The sequence below is a fragment of the Parasteatoda tepidariorum genome, chromosome 11 (genome assembly GCF_982258835.1).
Source record: "Parasteatoda tepidariorum strain Cologne lab strain chromosome 11, Ptep-v5.0, whole genome shotgun sequence".
Classification (NCBI taxonomy): Eukaryota; Metazoa; Arthropoda; class Arachnida; order Araneae; family Theridiidae; genus Parasteatoda; species Parasteatoda tepidariorum.
The window spans coordinates 55,206,559-55,230,962 of NC_141765.1; the positions used below are offsets into that span (position 1 = coordinate 55,206,559).

At 27.6% G+C, this 24,404-nt stretch overlaps 1 protein-coding gene and 1 non-coding gene across 2 annotated transcripts; one reads left to right on the forward strand and one right to left on the reverse strand.

The window, feature by feature from the left end:
• Nucleotides 1-5,365: 5,365 nt before the first annotated feature.
• Nucleotides 5,366-5,438, reverse strand: TRNAV-CAC (transfer RNA valine (anticodon CAC)). Its single transcript has one exon. It is a non-coding gene; the product is annotated as a tRNA-Val (tRNA).
• Nucleotides 5,439-9,665: 4,227 nt separating this feature from the next.
• Nucleotides 9,666-24,404, forward strand: LOC107445906 (UPF0462 protein C4orf33 homolog). The gene is made up of 9 exons (XM_043050429.3): nt 9,666-9,684; nt 10,915-10,971; nt 15,640-15,818; nt 16,893-16,950; nt 17,397-17,448; nt 18,910-19,100; nt 19,724-19,821; nt 22,672-22,732; nt 24,278-24,404. Coding segments are annotated over exons 1-8 (666 nt in total). The 5' UTR covers nt 9,666-9,682; the 3' UTR covers nt 22,701-22,732; nt 24,278-24,404.

A 24,404-nucleotide genomic window follows, 5' to 3' on the forward strand; every position in this document is an offset into this window, starting at 1 on the left:
TCTAGAGCCATTCTAAAGGAAAGAGTGATTTCAAACATGAATAATTAGTGTTGCAATTAGTAATTTTGAGTGATCACGAGTAATTAGTGTAGTACATGAGTAATTAGTGTAGACGATGTTTTGAACAACAAAATCATGCGCAAAAATGCAATTTCTCTGAATAAACATAGCTTTCCTTCAACGGATTTGGATTTTTGTCGATCATAATATGGAGGTACAGCAATCCGGGAAATGTGGTTTAATAGCCAACTTAAACAACTTTCCGAAATCTATTTCAATGGTTGCAAGTTTCATTAACATTTTAACAACTTGAAAAAAATGAATATACATTTATCAGAAAAATGAAAATGTAACCGACATTTAAACCATTTCTCTTCAACTGTGTTTTAACTATGCGTGCTCTACTTCTTACAAAGCCACTTTTGTTATAGTTTTTTGTGCTTGTTTCATTGGTATCAATAACAAACGTTTCTAATTACTTTCAACATTCGTTAAAATTGAATGAGTGAATTGAATGATAAAGGGGTTAGTTATAACACTTTCTTCTAGTTCTAAGTTTTTTCCTGATATTTCCAACAAGTGAATGTTTTTACAGAATTATTAGACATTTTTTTGTTGATACAGTTGTAAACATTGGATATAAATAATAAATTCATAGCACTGAAAATTACGATTTTGCACCAGTACAATAATATGTCTTTATTTTTTATTCGTATTTTCTAAAGAAAGTGTATAAATAAAACATCGAAGACATCGGTAAAGAATTATTCACTCCGATCCAAAATAGAAATATCGCACCTACAATGCTGAACAAGATTTCCTAACCTCTAGCAATCCATCAATTTTTAGCTGGCTACTGGTTACTATTAGAAACAAAGCAGTTTTTCTTTCAGTTTTGCAGTTTTTGGAAACTAATTGCAATATTGATAGGGGTATTCTATTGATAAGATTTGTTTATTGATACTGATGCTTTTTACTCGTAAATTGATCAATTAGTTTCTAATAGACTGAAGTAAAAGAGAAAACACTTGGTGATGGGGAGATTTTGTGAATCGTTATGACCCGTAACCCGTAACGCTAACCCCGCGATTTGTAGAGGAACTTCCGCGCATGCGCTGAGAAGTCAAATAGTGTTGAAGTTAAGACAGTTACTGTTAGAAACAAAGTGGTTTTTCTTTCAGTTTTGCAGTTTTTGGAAACTAATTGCAATATTGATAGGGGTATTCTATTGATAAGATTGGTTTATTGATACTGATGCTTTTTACTTGTAAATTGATCAATTAGTTTCTAATAAACTGAAGTGAACGAGAAAACACTTTGTTAATGGGGAGATTTTGTGAATCGTTAGGAACGTAACTCCAACGCTAACGCTATTTGACTTCTCAGCGCATGCGCGGCAGTTCCTCTACAAATCGCGGGGTTAGCGTTACGGGTTAACGCTAAGACCAACTCTAAGCATAATCTCTCTGTTATAAGCGACCAAAAGACGCTAATACTTTATTTCAAGTCAACCGCTGACAATGAATGAAAGATTATTAGAAGATCAAGTGATTTAGTTTGACCTCGTAAGTCGAGCATATTTATAATAAAAATAGACCATATACAAACAAAAAACATGTTCAAAAATAGGAAATAAAAAATGGAGTGCTTCTATGTATTATTGCAAGTGGGAATAAAAATAAATGCGACGCATTAATGAGAAGACATTGAGGTTTCTGCAAACTTTTTCAAATGAAAAGTAAGTTAACAAAGAATGTGATAATCTGTATTACAAATAGTTATCATATTTTCCGATTGTTAAAGAAGCTTTAATAATTCAGAGCTCATGAAAACTGAACCAAGCGTAAGCTCATTTTAAAGCTGAGAAAATATTTGATGTCTTTATATTACCTCTCTCAGATAGCATGTTTTGCATCTGATTGTCGCAGATAACTGCAAAAAGTAAACTCAGTGATTTTTTTTAAAAAATAAAATCCATCTTTTCGTTTTTTTAAAAATTAATTATAAAATTTAATCATCCACTTACAGTAGAGTGGGGGGAAAAACTATAAGGAATAACTTTTTCCACAATGATTGGATTCTTCCCGTACAATCTTAATGGTTTGAAGGCCTAACCTTAAACATACTTATTAATCAGTGCTGACTATGTTTTATGCTATGAAATCAGATTTAAAAAAACGTACTTTCTCTAAATAAACGTATTTTCTTTTCGATGGATTTGGATTCTTGATCCTCATAATATGTGGGGAGAGGGGTTGGGGATATACGCAATTAAGAAAATATGGTCCAAATAGCTTAGCTGAAGAGTGGTCGTAAGTTTCAATCCCATGATCTTAATTTTTTTGCGCATTTCACCAGGTCAAAGAAATTGTGTTCTATAACTTTTAATTCTCAAGAACTAATCGACCAATTTCCTTCACATTTTGGATAGTGTAATTTAAAATCACGTAGATTAAAATGATGTAAAAGTTTATAGACGTTATAACTCAATTTTTAAAGCGTGTTATTAAAATAAATAATGAAATATAATTGATAATTATTAAAAATTATATTTTGTGTGTAATTATTTTAGCACATTTTAGAGTCGTTTGAGAACATTTTTTCCTTCACTTTGTTAATTCCTGAGATTGACAAAACACGCCAAAAGTAAAATTAACATTAACGGATCCAGACTTCCTTTGACTGGTACCAAAAGTCACTCTTTTTGAGCCATATTTTTTAGCCCTCTGAGAGCTTATGGTTAAAACTCCGAATTCATAAAATAAAAATAATAATCAAAAATATTTTTGCTTAGAAATAGAATGTTTTGGTGTCTTATTTCATTACTTTCGATAGCTTTTTTCTTTCAAAAATTAGCACATATAAGGTTAGGCCCTTGAACTATTTGAATTGAATCCTAGAACGAGAAAATCCGACCATTAAAAATCAAAAGTTATGGATTCATTTTTTTTCTTCTTTTTTTCACACTTTATTTTCCTCACTTGAGAACCAAAAATACAAATGCTTAGTTTTGGTATAGAATACTATAGTTAATGAAATAAATTTTATGTAGTATGTGCTCTGTTAAAAGTTCAAATTTATAATGTTAACTATAACTTTTTGAAAATATTGAAAAATGTAGATTTTTTGTCAATTTTTTCTAATTAAGCTACTTTTGCTGACTCCCAATCACTTTAATAATGTTTGAGGCTATGATTGCGATTATTGACTAATGCATTTTAGAATACAAATAAAAATCTTAAGAAATAAAAGAGTTCTTATTTTTTAAAATGTGAATACATTTTAATGTTGAATGTCTTTTGCAATCAAGGTCAAGCATGAATGTTTATTTCAACGGAATTTTTGCATCAAAGTCCACTTTAATTTTGATAAAAACAGAATCCAACAGTTCGATAGCAAAATTGCTTACTTTATATTTGATTCTCGATTTTAGAATTTGATGTAGGCAAACCTCGATATAATTGATATATAATATAAAAAATGAAGGCATCTAGAAGTTTTTAAATCATGGCGAAGTTAAAAAAAGGTTGCTTACTGTACTTGTTTTTTACTAATAAAAAAAAAACAAAAACATTTGCCTCAAAAAGCATAAAAATTGGTAATGTGATGCAGGTTTTGTTTTGTTATGCGTTATATTCTAAAAGAAGTAATTTTCGTAGTTATGCAGTTAGGAACATAAAGGGAAAAAGAAGAAAAAATAATTTTTTTTACAGTTGGTGCAAATTAATTTTTAAGAGTCTCAAATATCACCATTAAATCAAGTTTCATTGTCGGAAATCTGTTTATAAATTTTAAGCAAATAAGGAATGGATAACTCTCTAAAAATTTTGAAAAAAAAAGGAAAAAAACGCAAACTAATGTAGCACTTTGGTACTCACAGTTTCATATATAATGGGCAACTAAATTAAATTAGATTTACGTGGAATCTATTAATTGACTTAAATCAATTGAGCATAAAACACTACTATAATTTTGACTTAACATTATTTATCAGAAATACCAGTAGATGGCGCCATTGTGAAAGGAAGGAATTCGTTTATTTTACTAACGAAAAACCACAAACCTTGGCTATCAAGCAAATGATAGCAATTACAGTTATTATTAAGAATTAAGAGATTTAAAAGTTAATTTGGCTATTATATGGTTAAAATAAAATTGAAAACACAGCTGATCGGCTTATTGAGTTTTCATCTAAACTGATCAAGCATTTGGTATGTTTAGTTGATATAATTGTAATCAGTATTAACAATTCTGACTTATCAAAATTGATTTATTACTTCATTTTCATACATCATGCTTTTTCTTGGCTATAGAAATTATTCCATTTCAGTTTAATTTACATTTAAGTGATGTAAGTTTTTAGAATTATAGAGTTGAAGCAAACGACAAAAATTGACAAGACAAAAATCTTGCACACGTGATGGTTTTATCAGGTTACTCATTTACCAATGTTTTGTATGAAAAGATTACATAGTCATCTCTATTTATCGATCTATATTTTTATCTGCTGTATATTTCTGATGGTACTTTAAAAAAAAAAGCTTATTTAGAATTTATAGGATTTATTACACTTCTGAAATTTTATGAAAAAGCAGTTATAAAAAATAAAATAAAAACTTTGATGAAATGTAGTAGAAATGTATTGGTTCATACGGAAATAATAATGGATAATGAAGTAGAAAATTTTTTCAAAATTATAGGGATATTATTCTGAATCAGTTATTTAATATAAATATTTTGACTTACTTATATTTATATTCAATTTTTATGTTTTCGAATTGTTTAAATTTCGAAATTAGAATTTAAAAAGTTTCGAAATTTATTAATAGTACAATGTTCATGTTATTATTGCCATCTATTGCTTGAAAATCATTTATTGAAAGAATAGGAATTTAAAAAACAAATGACACAAATAATGATTAAACATGTAAAATAGTAATTAGTAACTACCATGCTAATAATTAATTGTTGTTATAAATTGTATGTTATTATCATTTAATTAATAATTCGAATGAAAATTGCTATTTTATTACGAAGCAGAAGCGTTTTTATAAGTATTTATGAAATGAAGAAAAAAAATTTTTTTATTTAAATTGCCTATTTCTGATAATTTAAAATCTTTGTTTAAAAATTTTTCTGTTTTTTAAAACATTTTTAGTAAAAGATTTAAATTTGCTAATTTTTTTATAGTAGTAAATTCTATATTTGAATTAAAATAATGAATAACTTTAAAATTATGAATAAATGATAAATGTAATTATCGACACAAATTTACATACATTGTTATACCTCACTTGTAAAAATCGAGATAAATATCAGGGATATGCAATCTGAAGATTTAAAAAAAAAAAAAAAAAACATGTACTGTTTCCGCCCGGGATCGAACCGGGGACCTTGCGCGTGTGAAGCGCACGTGATAACCACTACACTACGGAAACGATGACTGAAATAACTTAATTAATCATGTGCATAGCTTCATTAATTTACGTAGTACACCATGGATCACGATACGAAGTATCAATCTTAAGAAATATCACTATTTTGAATTCTAGTTGAAGAATTTGTATACAAAAAATTTATCTTAACTTCTTTTATTTTGTTTTAAAAATTGCATTATAAAGTTATAAGTTTTAAATTGAAGCCCAAAATTACTAAAAAAAAATATTTCATGATCGTTGGAAAAAAATTGGAAATTATTCTGCTAATTGAATTATAATACTCGATTAAAATATGACAATTAGAAATTTTTTTTAAAATTTTGAAATCTTCATAATAGTTTAATTTTTTTTTAATACATATAGATTTAGTTAACCAATAAATGCCTTATAGAAAGCAGCGTGATTTACTACTTTTATGCCAGAAAAGATTTAAAATAGAAATTTTCTAAATTTTTAATGCCAGAAAAATAACAAAAAAGTTTAGAGTTATAAGCAGATTCATGATCACACACAGTGCATCCGGCGTACCACATACGTTAGAAACTATTAAAATAATTTTCAAATAATAAATACGCAGTTATACTGGATAAATTTTATTTAAATATAAGATTTATGTGAAGTTATAACGATTTTAAAGGAAGTCGCCGAACTGAAACTGCAATCTTCTGTTTCCACAGGGATTTGAGAATAATATCTTCCTCTGCATTGCATAGTCGAAAATGTTTTCTTTTATTAGTGAACATTATCACATTTTAATGTAGACATTTTGTACTACTTTTATATTAACCCTTGCGTATTGAGTATTAGGAATAACTCATAATTTACTGCTACCATTTCTTCTATTTTCCTTTTACAGCTTCTTGTAGCTATTAAAATAAAAGGCTGGAAGTTAAAATTTTCAATTGTTCTCATCTTTTAAACAAATAATGAAGTTGTTTAAATAATATTTATTAAATGTTACTTATGGCAAATAAATGTTTTTTTGTCATTTGTTAAAAAAATGAGAATAACTCAAAATTTTAATTTCCTACCTTTTATTTTAACAGCTCAGTTACAAAGAGTAAAAGGAAAATCGAAGAATTAGCTGCAGTAAATTATGAGTTATTCTAAATACACAATTCACGTGGGTTAATACAAAAGTTGTACAAAATATCTACGTTGAAGTGTGATTATGTCCACTAATGAAAGAAGAACTTTTCAAGTGGCTCTAAAAAAGAAAACATTTATTAAATGTAACTTATAAATTTATTAAATGTTACTTATTGAGAATAATTGTTTCGGGAGTCGTGGTGGCTCAGGGGATTGAGTGATCGCCTCCCAAAGAGATGACCTGGGTTCGATTTCCAACAACGGCTGATCGAAGCGAAGCGCATTCCGCACCCGTCTTGCAACGACCACAGTCCGGTCGTAAAATGTGCTCAGCGGTAGACGGATCATGGATTAGAGTCCCCTTGCCGTCAAGCTAACCGTGGGAGGTTTTTGTGGTTTTCCTCTCCATGTAACGCAAATGCAAGTTAGTTCCATTAAAAAGTTCTCAACGAAGGCAAATTTTTCCCAATACTTGATCCAGGAGCTCCCTTCTCTTCTGGATAGGGTTAAAAATCAAAAGGCTACGGAGTTGAACATTAGTAGTCATAAACCCAAAATTAGGTCGGCTGTTCAACATAGTTTATAAAATTAAATAGATGCTTCTATATGGATTGAGAAAGTAATTCAAGTTCAAATTTATCAATGAATGTTGAAAAATAAAATAAAAAAATTAACTTAAACAAAACCTTAATTAGACTAACTGCTTTGTATGGAAGCGAGTGCTGGCCATTAAATAAATCTGTAAAATATAAGCTGCTGATTTTTGAGAGAAAAAATACTTGGAAAAATCTTGGATGCGGTTAAGCAAAATGACATCGATAAAATACAATATAATTATGAAATTAACAGTAGATTTAAAGAACCAGGTATTGTATAAATTATCAAACTAGTCACATTATATAGCTAGGACACCTTTATAGATACAAGGACTCAAATCCAATTAAATTAGGGAATTTTTCAAAAATAGAAGGTACACGAAAAAGAGGAAGGCCCCACCTGGTTAGTGGATTCTGACAAGAAACCTGGGAATCTGCCGATGGCAATATATTGCTCCAGACACTGTGAGTTAGAAGAGGTTCATGGAAACAGACCCTTGACCTGTGACAGGCTGTAGTGCTGAGGAAGAAGAAGAAATATTTATTAGATAGAGCAGCTTCCAAGTGTTGTTAGCAACATGGCTTTTTGAAAGAGCTCAGACAGAATAATATATTTTATGTTATTAATGATTTAGAGAAGGCAGGAAAATGGCAGAAGTAAACAGAGCTATAGTCATTTATGTAGATTACAAAGAAGTGGAAATAAGTAGCCAGGAAAATGACATATTTTTGTGTGACATATAAATTATTGACTGAAAAACTTGTTTTTCAAAATATTTTGGAAATTATTTCTTGTGCAAGATTCTAGAAATGCTTTTACAAGTTTAGTTGCAAAACGATTAAGTAGAGAAAAATGTATGGGATGTTTTAAAGCAAGTAATTATTATAAATATTGTTTGTGACATGCCAAGAAAATGAGATTTGGAAGTTAAAAATTTTCAAATGTATATAATTGTTAAGACCAGAGTAAAATCATTCTAAAAAGCTAGCAATAATGCCATCAAATAAAGTTTATCAAAAATCGTCATTCTGTAATATAGTATTAGATTGCTGTGGCAAGTTCTGAAAATTGTTGCATTTGAAGATCTGTCTCAAAATTTAACAAAGAAGTTCTGTTATGTATAGGAAAAAGAAAGGTAGGATGGGGAGCAAAAAGGCAAAATAGGAAATATAACTAAAAACTGTTTATCTAAGCTAAGCAAGGCGATTATTTTTTTAAAAATTGTTTATAAGTTGTTTGAAAATTGTACTAAAAACATACGCACAAAATAAAAAAAATAACGCAAAAAAAAATTTCACGAAAATTTTCGATTCTTTATTTTTGAAAATTTAATAATCTTTGTCAACAAAAATTAAAAATGCAAATTTTTATATTAAATACATTTGCTTACATTGTTGTGAAACTAAAGTTATTTTTGTCATTTAGTAACACAATTCTTTTAATGCTTACAAAACAATGTAAAACAAAGTTTTGTCAATTTAGTCTTGGCACACGCACGGAAAAAATAAAATAAAAGAAGAAATATATATATTTATATATATATATATATATATATATATATATATATATATATATATATATATATATATATATATATATATATATATATATATATATATATATATATATATATATATATATATATATATATATATATATATATATATATATATATATATATATATATATATATATATATATATATATATATATATATATATATATATATATATATATATATATATATATATATATATATATATATATATATATATATATATATGTGTGTGTGTAACTTCTTATTCGCTCCTACTTTATATTAATCAATATGATTAAGGAATTTATGAATCAATAAAAAAAATTACAGATTAAATTCTTTTTAGATTAATTATAAGAATGCTTCATAAATACGTGCGAGCAACTTCTCATACATATGAATCTTACATAATTCTTATATTATGCAATATTAAAAATTTTAAAACTTATAAAAGTTTTCAATTTTATAATTTTTATTACCATTCATTGAATCAACTTTATTCTAGACATGCATATTATTTTATTGAACGTAACAAGTTATCAAAGAGAAACACACATTTTTTTATCATTTTTTAATGATGAACTTTCTTAAGATATTGCTAGCTATGATAAGAACCAGTCTGACTTGATCAGAATGTAATGGAAATCTCGAATACGTTCACAGCTGACTCTTATTATTAGTAAGACATCTGCAACGCTTCCTTTCTTATTCTCTTTAGAAATTGCTGTAAAAATGTAAGAATTTATGCTTATTGAATTTCAGTAATATTTAAAATATAATTTATTAAACGCTTCTTTACTTATTCTCCTGAGAAATTGCTATAAAATGTGAGAGTTTTTTGAACTTATGCATGCAGAATTTTAGTAATATTTCAATTATAATATATTAAACGCTTCCTTACTTATTCTCTTTAGAAATTGCTGTAAAAATGTAAGAATTTATGCTTATTGAATTTCAGTAATATTTAAAATATAATTTATTAAACGCTTCTTTACTTATTCTCCTGAGAAATTGCTATAAAATGTGAGAGTTTTTTGAACTTATGCATGTAGAATTTTAGTAATATTTCAATTATAATACATTAAACGCATCCTTATTCTCTTTAGAAATTGATATAAAATGTGAGTAGTTTCTAAACTTATGCATGACGAATTTTAAGTAATATTTTATTTTCAATTTACTCAACGCTTCCTTGCCTATTCTCCTCAGAAATTGTATACTTCCTCAGAAATGAAATATTTCAAATAATACTTAATTTGCATTTTATTTAGTATTTTGTGATTTAATTAATTTGTGATTTAATTTGTCGTGATGAAGTTTAAATTTTATTTACTTAAAAAAATACATTATAATAACTTTGTGCTTTTACGATCTTTATTCGATCATTTATTATTCGGACCTTTTTTTTTTTCCGCTTGAAGCATTTATTTTTTTTTTTTTTTTCTCTTAAAAACTTATAAGACTTTACGAAACATAATAAATTAAAATGTAACAGTATTGAATGTATTAGATTAAAAGTATTAAAATGTAACAGTGCTTAAATGTTTTATTAAATAAGACTTCTTAAAATAACTTAGTAATTATGTACTTAAAACGTGATTTATAATTTTAATAAACCTTAAAGTACTTAACCTTAACCTTAATTACCTGACTAACTTAATTACTTTAACGTTTTAAGCGTATTTTTATTTATTTTTGTAAGCTTAAAGCAGCCTTTTCATTCATTTTCTTAAAGCAGACGTTTATTTACTCATAAATAATTTCAAAAAACGCTAAAATATTCAGAGAGTGTATGTAAATGTATTATATGCTGTTAATGTGAAGAAACTTAAAAAAGCAAAAAAATATGACAAAAAGAAGAAATAAATAAATAAAGATTTTTTTTCTTTTTCCAATACAGTTCTTTTGCTGTTTTCTAAAAAATAGCTAGTGTAGTTTTTAGAATCGTATTTATAATAGATTTAAAATAGAATCAGAGATTTATAATATATGATATGAATCTGATTATATGATATGATATGACATGTTAGATTATATGATATATGATATGACATGTTAGGAAATATGATATGACATCATATAATTCATATATGTATTATATTAATAATGGATTTATGAAAGAATCATATTAATGACATATGATTCTTTCATAAATCCATTATTATCGACTTTATTTCATATTTATATTATTTAAAAGTTTGTTTTTTATGTTATTTTGTTCTTCATGAAAATATTTTTTCTGTCTGTACACAGGTGGGGATCTTATTTTTCTTTGCTGCTGCTTTATCTACCATTTGTTATAGCCCTTGAGTAAGTGCAAAATAGGTTTCAAGTATTTGCTCTTATTTGTAAACTTAAACTTATTCACAAGAGTTAATTTCCAGCTATTTCTTTGTTGTTATCTTACAGTATTCAATAAAACATTTTTGACTATAAACTCTAAAAAAACCGGTTTAATATTGAACCATGAAGTTGGTAGTTTAAGTCGTACAATCGTGTAAATTTACTGGAACGATAAGTACGTGTTAAATTGAATACGGTCTCAGATCAGGTTGAAACATAATATCGTGTAATTAATTTCAAGACGGATTAATTTGTAAGATAATATTGTTCATTTTGGCTTCAAATTCAGTTTGTAGCAAATTTGAACAATATTGTGGTTCAACGTGGCTCAAAATTTTAAAAATATTAAAGTCATCAGAAATCCTTTTTGAATTTGAAATAGATATTAAACTAAGGTGGTGTTCAAAATTTAAAAAAAAAAAATTATGATACCAATTATTATTCGCGTAGTAAATTTTCGCAAAGTATAAATACATTCAAAACTAAATAATTGAGACTAATTAGCAAAATAAATAAATAAAATAATGAGTATATATGCTTAGTAGAGTATAGTTTCCTATTTAGATGTTATTTTGTGAGACATATGATATGAATAAACATAAACTTCCATTACATATCGTGTGCATAGTACAGTGCGCAAAAAAATAAATAAACGGACCACCGTAAATAACTTTTGAATTAACGATCAAATTCGTTACATTACGTTTAATTAATTCGTTACATTACGTTCTAGGACTTATTAGTGATATTCTAGGACTCATGGTTCAAAGGAGTGGCCTCAAATTTGCTACTTAACTAGTGCAGACGATATTTTAAGTTACAAAATCAGACACAAAAGCGCTTTTTCACAGAATAGTAATCTTCTCCTTAATGTCATAGTTTAACTTTTTGCGTATTTTACCGTAACTCGAGAACTTTTTAAACGAAATGAAAAATTTTCGCACAAAATTATAAAATTTGTTTATCTAAAAAATAATTCCATGCAAAGAATAACTTTTAGTAAATATTTATTACTTTCATTATTTTATTTATTAATAGTAGAAAAAATATTGAATTATAAGGTAAAAAAATTTTTGCGTAATTTTAAAGAATGTAGACAAAATTTGAGCGAAATCGGTCCCAAATAATTCCTGTGAAATCGAATTTTAAAAAATTTGTATTTTTAGTGGGTCCAAACTTTTGATTGCTCTCCTGGCTTAACTATTGGGAGCAAATTTCTCAAATTGCGGCTACCCCCCATATTTTGAGAGTTAGAAATCTAAATATGCCAAAAGAAAGGTATGTTTATTCAGAGAAAGTACGTTTTTGTGTCTGATTTTGTGTCGAATATCATCTGCTCTAATTAATTAGCGTATTTGAAGTCTCCCCCTCAAACCATTAAGATTGAGTCCTAGTTTGTGAAGATTCAATTATTAGTTCAAAAGTTATTTAGGATAGTACGTTTGTTTATTTATTTATTTTTTGCACACTGTATATTTAATTGTGTGGGTTCGAATCAAAACATAGCCGTTGTAAAATTACTATCAAATTGTAAAATTATGGAATTAAAAAAAATTTATAAATAATTTTTTGAATATGTGCAATAATTACTTGCCAAGGTAGTAAACCTTTATAACTTCTATACAAAATTTACTTGTACATTTAAAATTTAATAACTCAGGCGCATAATAGTTGTTCACATAATGGGGTGCAGAGATGTAAATTTTAGGGATTTAAAATATGAGTAAACATACACCGCCACTGGACAACATGTTTGTATAGTGCATAGCCAATTATCGAGATTTAAGTAAACCTTGAATATTGTAAATTTAATAAAATTTATTTTTTTATTTAAATAATTTTAAAAAAAAATCTAAATACATAAATTTTTAAGCTGTGCACTAATGGTTGAACGATTACTATATTTTAAAAAATTTTTATGCCACGTAGTTTAATTTTTATTTTCAAATTGAAAAAGAAAACTGCTCATGGCGTTAAATTTTAATTAATTAAAATTTTAATTTTAATCAAAATTTAAAAATTCACGTTAAAATTTTTTAAATAGAAGGAATAAGCCTAGAAAAGTTAATAATCGTGATTGTAGGATAAATTGTGATTTCGTGATCTGAAATTAATTATTAGATTTGCTAAATTTATTAGATTTATTATTGCGTATTAGGGAAATAATTGGTTAATTTGGGGTAACATACTCCTCGCTATTTCATAATGTAAGAAATGTCACTTATATGCACCTTTTCTGAAGTAGTAAAACGATTTTTAAGAACTGCAATTTTGCTTTGCTTCATATGATGTAATGCGTATTTAAACACGTTTTTTTTTTTTTTTTTTTTTTTTTTTTTTTTTTTTTTTTTTTTTTTTTAAATTTACAGCCGTTTTCTTTTTCTTAATGACATATTTAAAGTCATTTTTTTTAAACAAAAATACTTGAAATTACAATTTTAAATGGCATATTTTAGAAATTATATAACATAATTTTAGAAAAAGCCGGTGAAACAAAGTAAATTTAAAAAGTTTGAAAATAGATTAAGTATTTTCCAAGAAAAATTAATTCAATCTTGTTCGGCAAATTTTGATTTCAAATAATACGAAACTCTAAATAAAGTCAGGAATATTTTTCTCAAGCAAGCAGTTTCAAAAGAAGTGTTACTTTCATCCATCTTGATTTTTAAAATTTTAAGGAAATTAGACATTTGTGGCATTTTGAAAAAAATAAGAATCATGTGAGGCATAGTCTTAACGATAAAAATGTTCAAAAATGAAAATATTTTTCGTGACGCAGTGAATTTAAGATTAAGATGTCACCTTCTATATTTTACATATGATTATTTGAAAACTATAATTACTTAATTTAATCATGAAACTTTTCATTAGAATACATCAAAGCTGAAAGTAATGAATGCAATAAGTACAAATAAAGAATAGTTCCAACAAACAGCAATTTCAATGCATTACTTCAGTTCGGAGTGAGACTTTAGGCATCTCAATTTATGTGCCAGGAAATGCCTGGTATTAAAAATTTGTAAATTGTTGAAAGAAGTTATTTTTTAATCTTTATGAAGTTTAAAATGAAATTTGAGAATAAAACTCAGTACAGCTATACATTTTCGACGATAATTTCAAAATTGCATTTTAATTGCAACTTATTTTAAAATAACCTCTTTAAAAAGCTAAGAAAAAAACCGGGGAAAATAATTTATTTTAAAGCTATTTAAGGCATTTTTCATTACAAAAAAATTTATCATAAGTTATTGGTTTTTGTGCACATTCTTACCTGTAGAAAAAAAATTCTGGTAAAATTACCGTACTGTACAAACAAACCCAGCATAATTCTGGTTAATTAAACCAAAATTTACCATATTTAAACTATTCATTTTTTAATTTTTCCTTTTAAGTGGCTACACCTTACCGGATATTCTGGTTTTTAAAAACTATAGTTCTTATTACTAAAAATAATTTTAAAAATGCAAAGCTGAAAATTAAAATTTACCACACATTTATTAAAAAATGCAAAACTGAAAAGCAAGTTTACAACCCATTTAGTTTAAAATGCAAAACTGAAAAATAAATTTAGCTGAATAAATGGTTTTTATGCTATGTTCAGAGGTATCATGATAAAATTACCAAATTTTTACCAAATTTTAACAGAATTTATGAAATAATATTGTATAATTTTACCAAAAGTCATTACCAAAGCGCTTCGATAAAATTATCATGTTTTTTTTATGTTCCGATAGAGCCAGAAACAAGGTGAATTTTGCTTTATTCCAGTAGTTTACTCATGCTTTTTTTTACAGTGTAGAATTGACAAACGTTTAAAGTTAGGAAATTTTAAAAGTGTGACAACTGTCTCAATCAGGAGTTAATTGACACACGGAATATTTATGCAACTTTTAACAGGAATAAGACACCATGCGACGCACAAAACACATAATTAGAATAGCCATTTCTCGGTGAATTTTACACATTTTTAGTAAAAGCCTTTTTTTTACCAAACACAATTCCAGGGTTGAAATCAATCATATCTTTTTAACTCAAGAAGAAATAAATAGGTTTAGATAAAGAAATAAAAAACACGAATACAAAAAACTAAAGAAATAAAAAATATTTCACATTTTTCTTTTATCTTGCGTTACTATGTTATAATCAGCGGAGAAAGCTGCTAATCCTTTGTTTTCAAATTTTTTTCTTCGTCTCACGGAAATTACTAGTCAAGTTTTTTATTGATTAGAAGCTTTAAAACAATGTTTTAAAAAACACCATTTTGCAGAAACAATGTAGTGCAGTCTGAGAATAAAATTAAAAGACGTTTGCGCCATCTGTTGAAAGGTTTAACAACTAGTACTTAGACATAATAATAAACACATGTAGAAAGCAACAAACTATCTTCTCTTTTCATTTACAAGGAAGACAGAATAGTTTTATATTCATAAGCATTCCAAAGATAAAATCAGCAAATTTTCGTGCAGCGTAATATTTATACATTTTTTTAATACCTAAAAAAAGGAGTTGGTTACTTAGTCAAGTGTTCAGTAATCAACTATTTCCAAGCATTTTCACTGTCTAATTTTGATTTAATTTTCTCAACTTTTTAAATGTTTTACGTTTTAATATTTTTCAAACATATCTTTGACACAGCATGAATGTCTCTATATCAAAAACTTGGGATGATAGACCAGTAGATCATGAAAGTACTGTTTTAAGAATTCACTCTGAAGATGATGCTGTGTACATGGAAATAAAAGCCCCATTTTTTGATGATCAACCCACCCCTACCGGGCCTGGTAAATCCTTCAACAAACTCTGGGATTATGAAGGTCAGCCTAGATCTGTATTACTCTTAAAATTTTTAGAGTTGTAATTAAAGTTTTATATGAATCTTGTCAAATTTATTAACATATACTCTGAGAGGCCACTTTATTACAACCATTTCCATAAGACACTATACCGTGGAAGAAAATTTTCATGGCAAATTCTTTTTTACCTCCATCAATTTCAAAATTTAAAGTTAAGAGAAAATAAATAAGTTCAGGTAAACCATGGAGTTTTGAATGCTGAAATTTTTTTTTCAAACTATCGAACATATTATTACAGGATTACTTCCCCAATATGTAATTCTGAGTAGTCATGACATAATTTGTTTGATTTCTGATGTTTTGTAAAGTATTTTTCTATCATTTGAAACTTTATGGTTTTCTCTATATTTACCGGAACTAACTTTTATGTGTTTTTTTTTTAAAATTATTAATATAGTTGAAAGAGAACTCGCCATGAAGGTTTTTTTTCCCCCGACTGTATAAGCGTCCTCTTAATAGCTCGTTTGATCACCTATTGCCTTTAGTAAATTCTCGATTTTTCTTAGCATGGATTGCGTGAGATATTGATTGGTCGTTGTTTGTATTTGAGACAATTTGACACTTTCAAGAATGACACTTTCATACAAGAATGACACTTTCATATGGATGGTAAATGTAATTCCACAAATACTTAATCAGATTAATATTAGAGGATTTAAAGAGTCAACTCAACAAAGTGAAGTCTTCATCATTTTCCTTAATATCATGTTCCAAATTACAATACCAGATGTATGGCAGGGCCCATTAGCCTGTTGAATGCCCTCCTCAAGATTGGGATAAACCATCAGTATTAGGGAATGTACTGGATCATCAACGATGTTTAGGTATAATCCGTTATTCAGATTACCATGCAAATGAAAAGAATATTATAAGAACGGTAAAGCTATACCAGCCCCCCAACGGAAACAATGCAACACATAAAGATCATTTCCATAAAGCTTGCTGGTGGTCTTAGTTAAGTGGTCACTAAGTGTATATGCAACAATTTATCCAAAATGTGTGTTTTCAACGAGCATTCTTTCTTTTTGTTTCTAGTTGTTGAAGCATTTTTCCTTGGAAAAGATGAAAAGTACCTTGAATTGGAGTTTTCTCCGTAAGAATGTTTTTTTTTCTTCTTCTTTTTTTGTACAAAAGCTGTCTAAAAGGGAGAAAAAATTCTAATTAAAAATTATATAGCAGGTCAAAAACTTTTTTTTTTCAAATTCATAAATAAAATATTTAAAATATTTCTGAACTATATTCAAATTATTCACAATTAATTTTCAAATTTCGGAAATTATAGCATTTTACTAGTAAAAAAGTGTAGTGCTTTGTGTTTAAATATTTTTAAGAGGAATTTGTTTTACTGTATTTTACCTACATTGATATTATTTTCATTACTTTTTTCACAACTTGCCTGTTAGTACAAAAATTTTAATTATTAAATGCAACAATTATTTGTTTCATAGGATATTAATGTATCAATTCATTTTGATAGTTATGAAATTTATTTAAGGGAAAATACTGTTTTATGCATTTGAAAATTTTGATTCTTTGCAGACATGGATATCATTTAGTTTTACTTCTCTCAGGAAGAAAAAAGGCAATTAAAGTAAGAAATGCTCTTATTTATGCAAGTTTTATTGCTCGCTAATTGTATGATATTTTTGTCGAAATTTTTGCTGAAAATCGCTTAAAATGAAACTGCTAAGTATTAAAAAAGAAAACGCTAATGCTTGCTTATATTTCTAAGATTAAGATCTTTTCATGCGAAAAATATTTCCGCAAATATCGAATAGATTTAGTAGATATAAGTAGGAATAATCCGTAATAAATACAGCCTTTTGTGCTTTGTAACAATCGTATTCTTTTCCTTTTTAAAAAGATCACGGATCATCCTCAAGGATATTTTCCAAACTGTTGCCAACTTTTGCTCATTGTGTAATTTTAGTGCGAAGTAAATCAAGCACTACTACTGCTTCTTAAAAGGATCACCACTGCACACTCTGCAGCTGTTCAATTATTACTCCAGGCTTGCGCAGTGTGGATCTAGTTTTGAACCAGACGACTTTAAACGTCAGTTGGGTTCGCGGTTTCGATGCACGTAGAGAACCCTGTTTTAAATTAGAGAATGCTGTTGATACATGGTTGAACTAAAATTTTTAAATATATTTAAAGTTTAAATTAACTTAGCAGAAAATATAATTTTTTTAAATAAAACTGATATTTTTAAATAATGCAAAGTGTCACTAGTTGAAATATGTTTTAACTGTATATAGATATATTTTTATAATGATCGAGTAGGGTTACATAAAAATAGATATTTAAACCAAATAAATAATTTTTATTATGAAGAAATTGCGTTCAGAACTTATACACTGATTCACAGATAAATAAAAGTATAATAAAAGCAACCATTTTGAATAAATTAGCATTTCCATTCAATGAAACATAAAAATTAAACAGCTTTTTAAACTTTAGATGCTTAAATAATATGTCATGATCTTTACAATAGCCTTCTTTTATGTTTTATAATGAATTCTTTTCAAATTTTTTAACTTAAAGAATATGTCATAATCTTAATAATGACATTCTTCTTTTGAGCTTCATAATAAAATCTTTCCTATTTTTCTGGCTTAAATTATATATCATGATCTTACCAATAACATTTTCTTTTAAGTTTTATTATCATTCCTTTTTTTTTTTTTTTTTGCCGAAATAATACGTCATGATCTGAACTATGACATTCTTCTTTTACCTTTTATAATCAATTTTGTTCGCTTTTCTGACTCAAATAATATGTCGTGATCCTAATGCCATGATGTTAACAATGACATTCAATGACTTAAATAATCTGTCATGATCTTAAATATGTCATTCTTCTTTTACAATTTATAAAGAATTACTTTAGGTTTTTTCTGGCTAAAATAATATGTCGTGATCTTAACGATGACATTCTTCTTTTTCTTTTCTTTCTTTGCATTCTTCTTTTTTCTTACTTACAAGAAGTTCTTTTAGTTTTTTATGGCTTAAATAACTTGTCATGATCTTAACATTTATTAATTATTGTTAGATATGCTTGCCCGTGGACTATACAGCCCAGATTAAAGGAAATAGTTGGACTGGCGTCGCTAAAATACCTAAGTCATATTTCCCACCAAATGTCACTCATTTCAATGCATACGCTATTCATGGTACTGGTGACGGCAGAACTTATGAAGCATTATTTCCTGTGCCAACTGGCCAATTCAAAACTCCAGATTTGTAAGTACTTCATTTAACTTAGCACACAATCTGTCCAAGCTTATCTTAAATGTAAACAGGTTAAAAATTTAAGAAATATTTTTCTTAATTATTTATTTCAAAGCAGACTAAAAATTTATTATTAAGTGGGTTTTGCTAATAAATTATGCCTTAGTTTTCTAATACGAAATTTATTTATTTAGGGACGCTGTGTTTTCCAAATAAGATTTCCTTAAAAACTTCTAGTTACCTTATTTATTTAAAAAATTCAAATTTTGACACAGCAAACAAATTATTTAATTTACATATAGCATATGTATGCTAGGTGTACTGCAATCATGGCTCTTAATGTATGTTTTTAAAATCATTATTGAAAACATTTTACCTATAGTATATTTACATATAGTACACATATAACAAATAGTGCATCTACTGTATTTCCATATAGTCTATGTATTCTAGGTATTCCGTAATCACCGCTCTATGTATAAATTTTTAAAAATCCTTATCAAAAAATGAAGTAAAAAAATTTAATACATACTAGAATAGTAATCAAGGACTACATAGCATAAATAAAAATATGTTCTCTTAATAAATTATACAACTGAGCAGGACACTAATTAACTTCTGAATTCATCCCTCAGCCATAGGTTGGAATTCTTCCACTATATAAACTTTGAGAACATTTTGGGTCTCGGAAATACGCTTTCAGATGTATGGAAGACAGCTCTTGAAGAAAAAGGTATTTAAATAGAAATATCTACGATCAAATTGAATGGAAGTGTATATGTATGTGCGTTTGTGTAAAACTTTTTTGTTGTGTTTTTAAAAGATCAACAGATGAATTCGTAAAGAAAAACTTTTCTTCCGGTCAAATGAAGGGGTGAACCTGTTTTGAATTCTGTATTCAATCTAGAAAAAAAAATTTTAAAAACTTATAATATTTTTAAAATCTGCGAGTTACTACTTTTTAAAGTTATTAGGGTATTTTTGAAATATTTGATTTTTTTTCTCTTTTTAATCAAGGGGAACAAATTGAATAAGAAATAAAAATTTTGAACTCAGAATTTCTTAAAAACCACGTCAGTTTAAAGAGAATTATTTTAAAATAAACTGAGCAAAAATTAATTCAATTAAGAAATACCAACTTAAAGTTTAAACTTTGCTTACAAAATGTAGGATTTAAGCGAAACTTTTATAATAAAGTTGTAGGAAATTCTTTTTTCAGCCACCAGTTTTTTTTTTTTTTTTTTTTTTTTTTTATCATGAAACTTTTAGTGCATTGTTTTTAGCGAAGTCATCTTTTTAATTATTAAGTTTTCTATTTAGCCCTTCAAACTTGTAACACTTTTCTTTCCAAAATAAAATTTTTTTTTTAATTTATTGATCTATTTAAGACTACCTTTATACATTAAAAAAAATGCTAACTAAACTGGAATAATTTAAAGTTTTTTCCACGAAATTTTCTGTCAGTCTTTCTTTTTTTCTCTCCTTTTTTTCTTCTTTTTTTTTTAATAAACCCTATTCATTCTGTAGACATCAATCAATCAAATGCATTTGCTGTTTCATGTTAGTTTGGTTATTTCATCTTGCTTAAATTTTTTTCTCACATTTATAACCTCTGTCAAATTAAGCAAAATATATTTCTGTAGTTCTATCTCTGTATTTATATTTGATTCTTAAAAGCATCTTATATTGTAACTGGTCAGTAAAAATTGAATTCGGAAACATCTTGAGCACTTAATAGGCTGATTCTAATAAATTTTTTATCTAAGGACTTAAACTTTTTAACTCATTGGTGCTCCAACCCAAGAAGGGCCAAGCCCTATTGTGCCCATCCCAGTTTTCTTGATCTCAGGCACTGAGGGGCAGGAGCAGATGTTCCAGTTGGGTGGTCAACCGAATGCGCAAACCCCCAGTGTCTTGACCCCAAGCATATTTGATACGCGTTTTATCGACTCATTGAAGAGATGAAACGGTGAGACAACCTTGCTCGGTCCGAGGATAGAACCCTGAACCTGTGACGCGGGAGCGCGAAGCTCTACCATTCAGCAACCTGACCCCGGTCTGTATAATGTATTTTGTTTTTGTTGAAGATTGGGCAAGTAAAGCGTAAAATAAATGTGTTTAATGCTTGATGTTATACATTGTTAAAAATAAATCATGTTTAATATATTTTGTAAAATGATTTTTTAAGCTAAGAAAACTAAGTAAAAGAAAAAAGATTATAAGATCGAAATTAAGAAAAGAGAAATCTATAACATTCACTAGTTTTGAGAGATTGAGGGTAAAATCATAGTAAAATTTGTATAAATTAATGGTTTTAGTTTTTTTTTTTAAAAATTCATTGCATAAAAAAATATGTAACTTTTTTCGTTGGGTGAAGATGTTTTTTTCTTCCTTTGTAAGCAAAGAAATAAAATTAATAATGGAATTTTCATATTCTTTTCTATTTTTATTTCATTTAATTGGGTTAAATAAACAAATGGTAATCTTTATACTAATGAAATATTTTTTTCCGATTCGCTTAAAAAGTTGCCGAGAAATGGTGAAATACGCAATAAGTAAAACTAACTATGGGGCCAAGCGTACGACCACTCTATTAACCAAACTATTGGGACTATATTGATGGGGCTATTAAGAGGATCAAGAATCCAAAACCTTAAAAAAAAAGTTATGTAAAGGGTTAAAGTAGGTTTAATTTCGATACAGTAAAATTCAGAAGAAAAACAAAAAAAATCTCGAGGTTTGATTAAAGTAAAGGTTTGATTTCTTTACTTAAAATATCGTTATTATTAATTAAACATTTTATATGTATCGGTATTAATAATAAAATCCTGTACATAATCAAATAGCATGTTTGAGGTTTTGTCCTCAAGCCAGTTTGATTGAATCATTGAACTTGAAAATCCAATCCTTAAATCAAAGGGTTCGGGTTTTTCATTTTTTTAAAATTTTTTTTAAAAGCACTATATATGCATAAAAGCTGCCCGAAAAGTATGGTAACGGTCAAATATCAGATCAAAAATCAAAAATATACGATTCAAGAGATGTATTCGATGATACCAAACTCGACTTCTTATTTTACCCTAAGAAAGGGAGGCAGGGGCAACTTTATTAATTTCTTTATTGCAGATTTAGATTTATAAGAAAAAAAGAAACAAATCGATTCAATGGCTTTTATATTTTCATTCACTCCCTGGACACTGTAAAAAAATTAAAATGGGGCTCGAATTGCTTAAAATGGGGATGTTTAAAAAAATACATGTCATATCTATATAAAAAAAATTAAATAAATAAAACAAATAAAAACAGACGGATTTGATGTTTTCAGAAAACCTATTTAATGATACCAAACTCAACTTCCACCTCAGGTGAGTTTGGTGTCATTGAATGCATCTTTTAAAAATACTGATGTATATTTTTCGATAAACTTAACCGTTTCCATACTTTTCGGACACTTCATATATGGTTCAATTAAAGATACTTTTTTATCCACAGTAAAAGGATATTAATTTTAATTTTACTAATGCATTTTTGTTTGATGTTTTTGATATTGACGTTTTTAATTCTATTCTTTGATTTCTACTAGATTATGGAAAATGCGATAATGAGAAATGAACAGACAAATTCCTGTCAACTATTTAAAACTGGTAAATGTTTTCTATTATTTTTTCAAATATTTATTACCTTTTCTGATACACAAGTAGAATGGAAATTATCTAACCCACTTTGACAAGCAATAACACCTAAAAGAAATAATTTAACTACATTATATAAAAAAAAAATCAGTGAAAATACTGAGAAAAAAACTTTACGCACGGTTATTGTTCTTTTCGTATGCCTGTTAAGAGCATGGCAGAGGGGTGCGATTGTTCTTGTTTACCAGTGGCGCCATCTATGGCCTAGAACGGTTAAATAACATAAATCTTGATAAATTGTATTAAACCGAGATTCGGCATGGTTAACAGAGTAACGAAAAATACTAAACTTTTCCTGTGTATTTTTTAAAGGGACTTTCTTTCAGATATTTCAATGTATAATTATTTATTTCAGAAAAAAGAATCATTGGGAGAAAATAGCCTTCGGGGAGAACTTATGGTGAAACTTTCCCCGCATTTGCGTGACAAGGAGAGAAAAAACCACGTACGCCTCCTACGGTTATCCCAGCGACAAGAGTATTATAACCCATCATTCGTCTACTACTTAGGATACTTTGCGTCTGCGCTATGGTTGGTACGAGCCAGGTTCAAAACTCCTATAAACCAGCCATCGCAGGGATTCGAATCTGGGTCACCTCAATGGGAGGTGAGAGCTCTATCCCCTGAGCCAGCTCACCTGATTTTATGGACTTTAGCCTGATTTTATGGACTTACAAGAATACTCTTTACCCTGATTAACTCCCACGGTTAGTCCGATGACAGCGGGATTTTAATCCATGATCTTTCTGCCACAGAGGATATTTTTACGTCAGCACTGTGGTCGGTGCGAATTAAGAACAAAATTCGTATCAACCAAACACTTTAATTCAGATTATATTTTATTTTATAAGCGTCTTTAGACAGCTGACTCAATTTTGTGTTTACAACCAATGTTAAGCTCCGTAGCCTTGTAATTTTGAACCCAAACCAGAAAACAAGTGAACTCCTAGATCAAATAGTGGAAGAAATTTGCTTTCGTGGTGGACTTTTTGACGGAACTACCATTTGCATTACATGGAGAGGAAAACCCTGAAAAGCTCCCACGGCTAGCCTGACTGCAAGAGGACTCTAACCTATGATCCGTCAACCAGTTTCGTCAGAAGAATATTTTATGGTTTTTCTGATTAAATATTTACATACCCGACTTGGCAAGTAAAATTAAAGATAAAATGCTTAAAATTTTGTCATGCCACATGCATGTTGGGCAATATGATTTTTGAGCCCTGGTAAAGATCCATTTTAAGTATGTTGATTTATTCCATTATCTAATTGAACGAATTCCCAAAATATGCTTTCTTTTTTCTCTTCTAGACTGACCGAACCTCTTAATTGCCAAACATAAATATTTTAATTCAGTTTAATAATAAATTATTTCGATATTTTTCATATGATATTTATTGTGTTATTTTTTCTTATTAAAAATATTTTTTAATGAAACAAAAAAATATATAAAATATAAATTGGAAATATTTATTTAATTTTAAATATTTCTTTTAGGACTGTACTAAAGATACTTCAGACTCGGTGCATTCCATGTCAGACATTATTACATTGCCCCTTCTAGAAGTTCCTCTTTGGATTTTGTACAATTATTTCTTATAGTAATAAAAAATTAATTAATTAA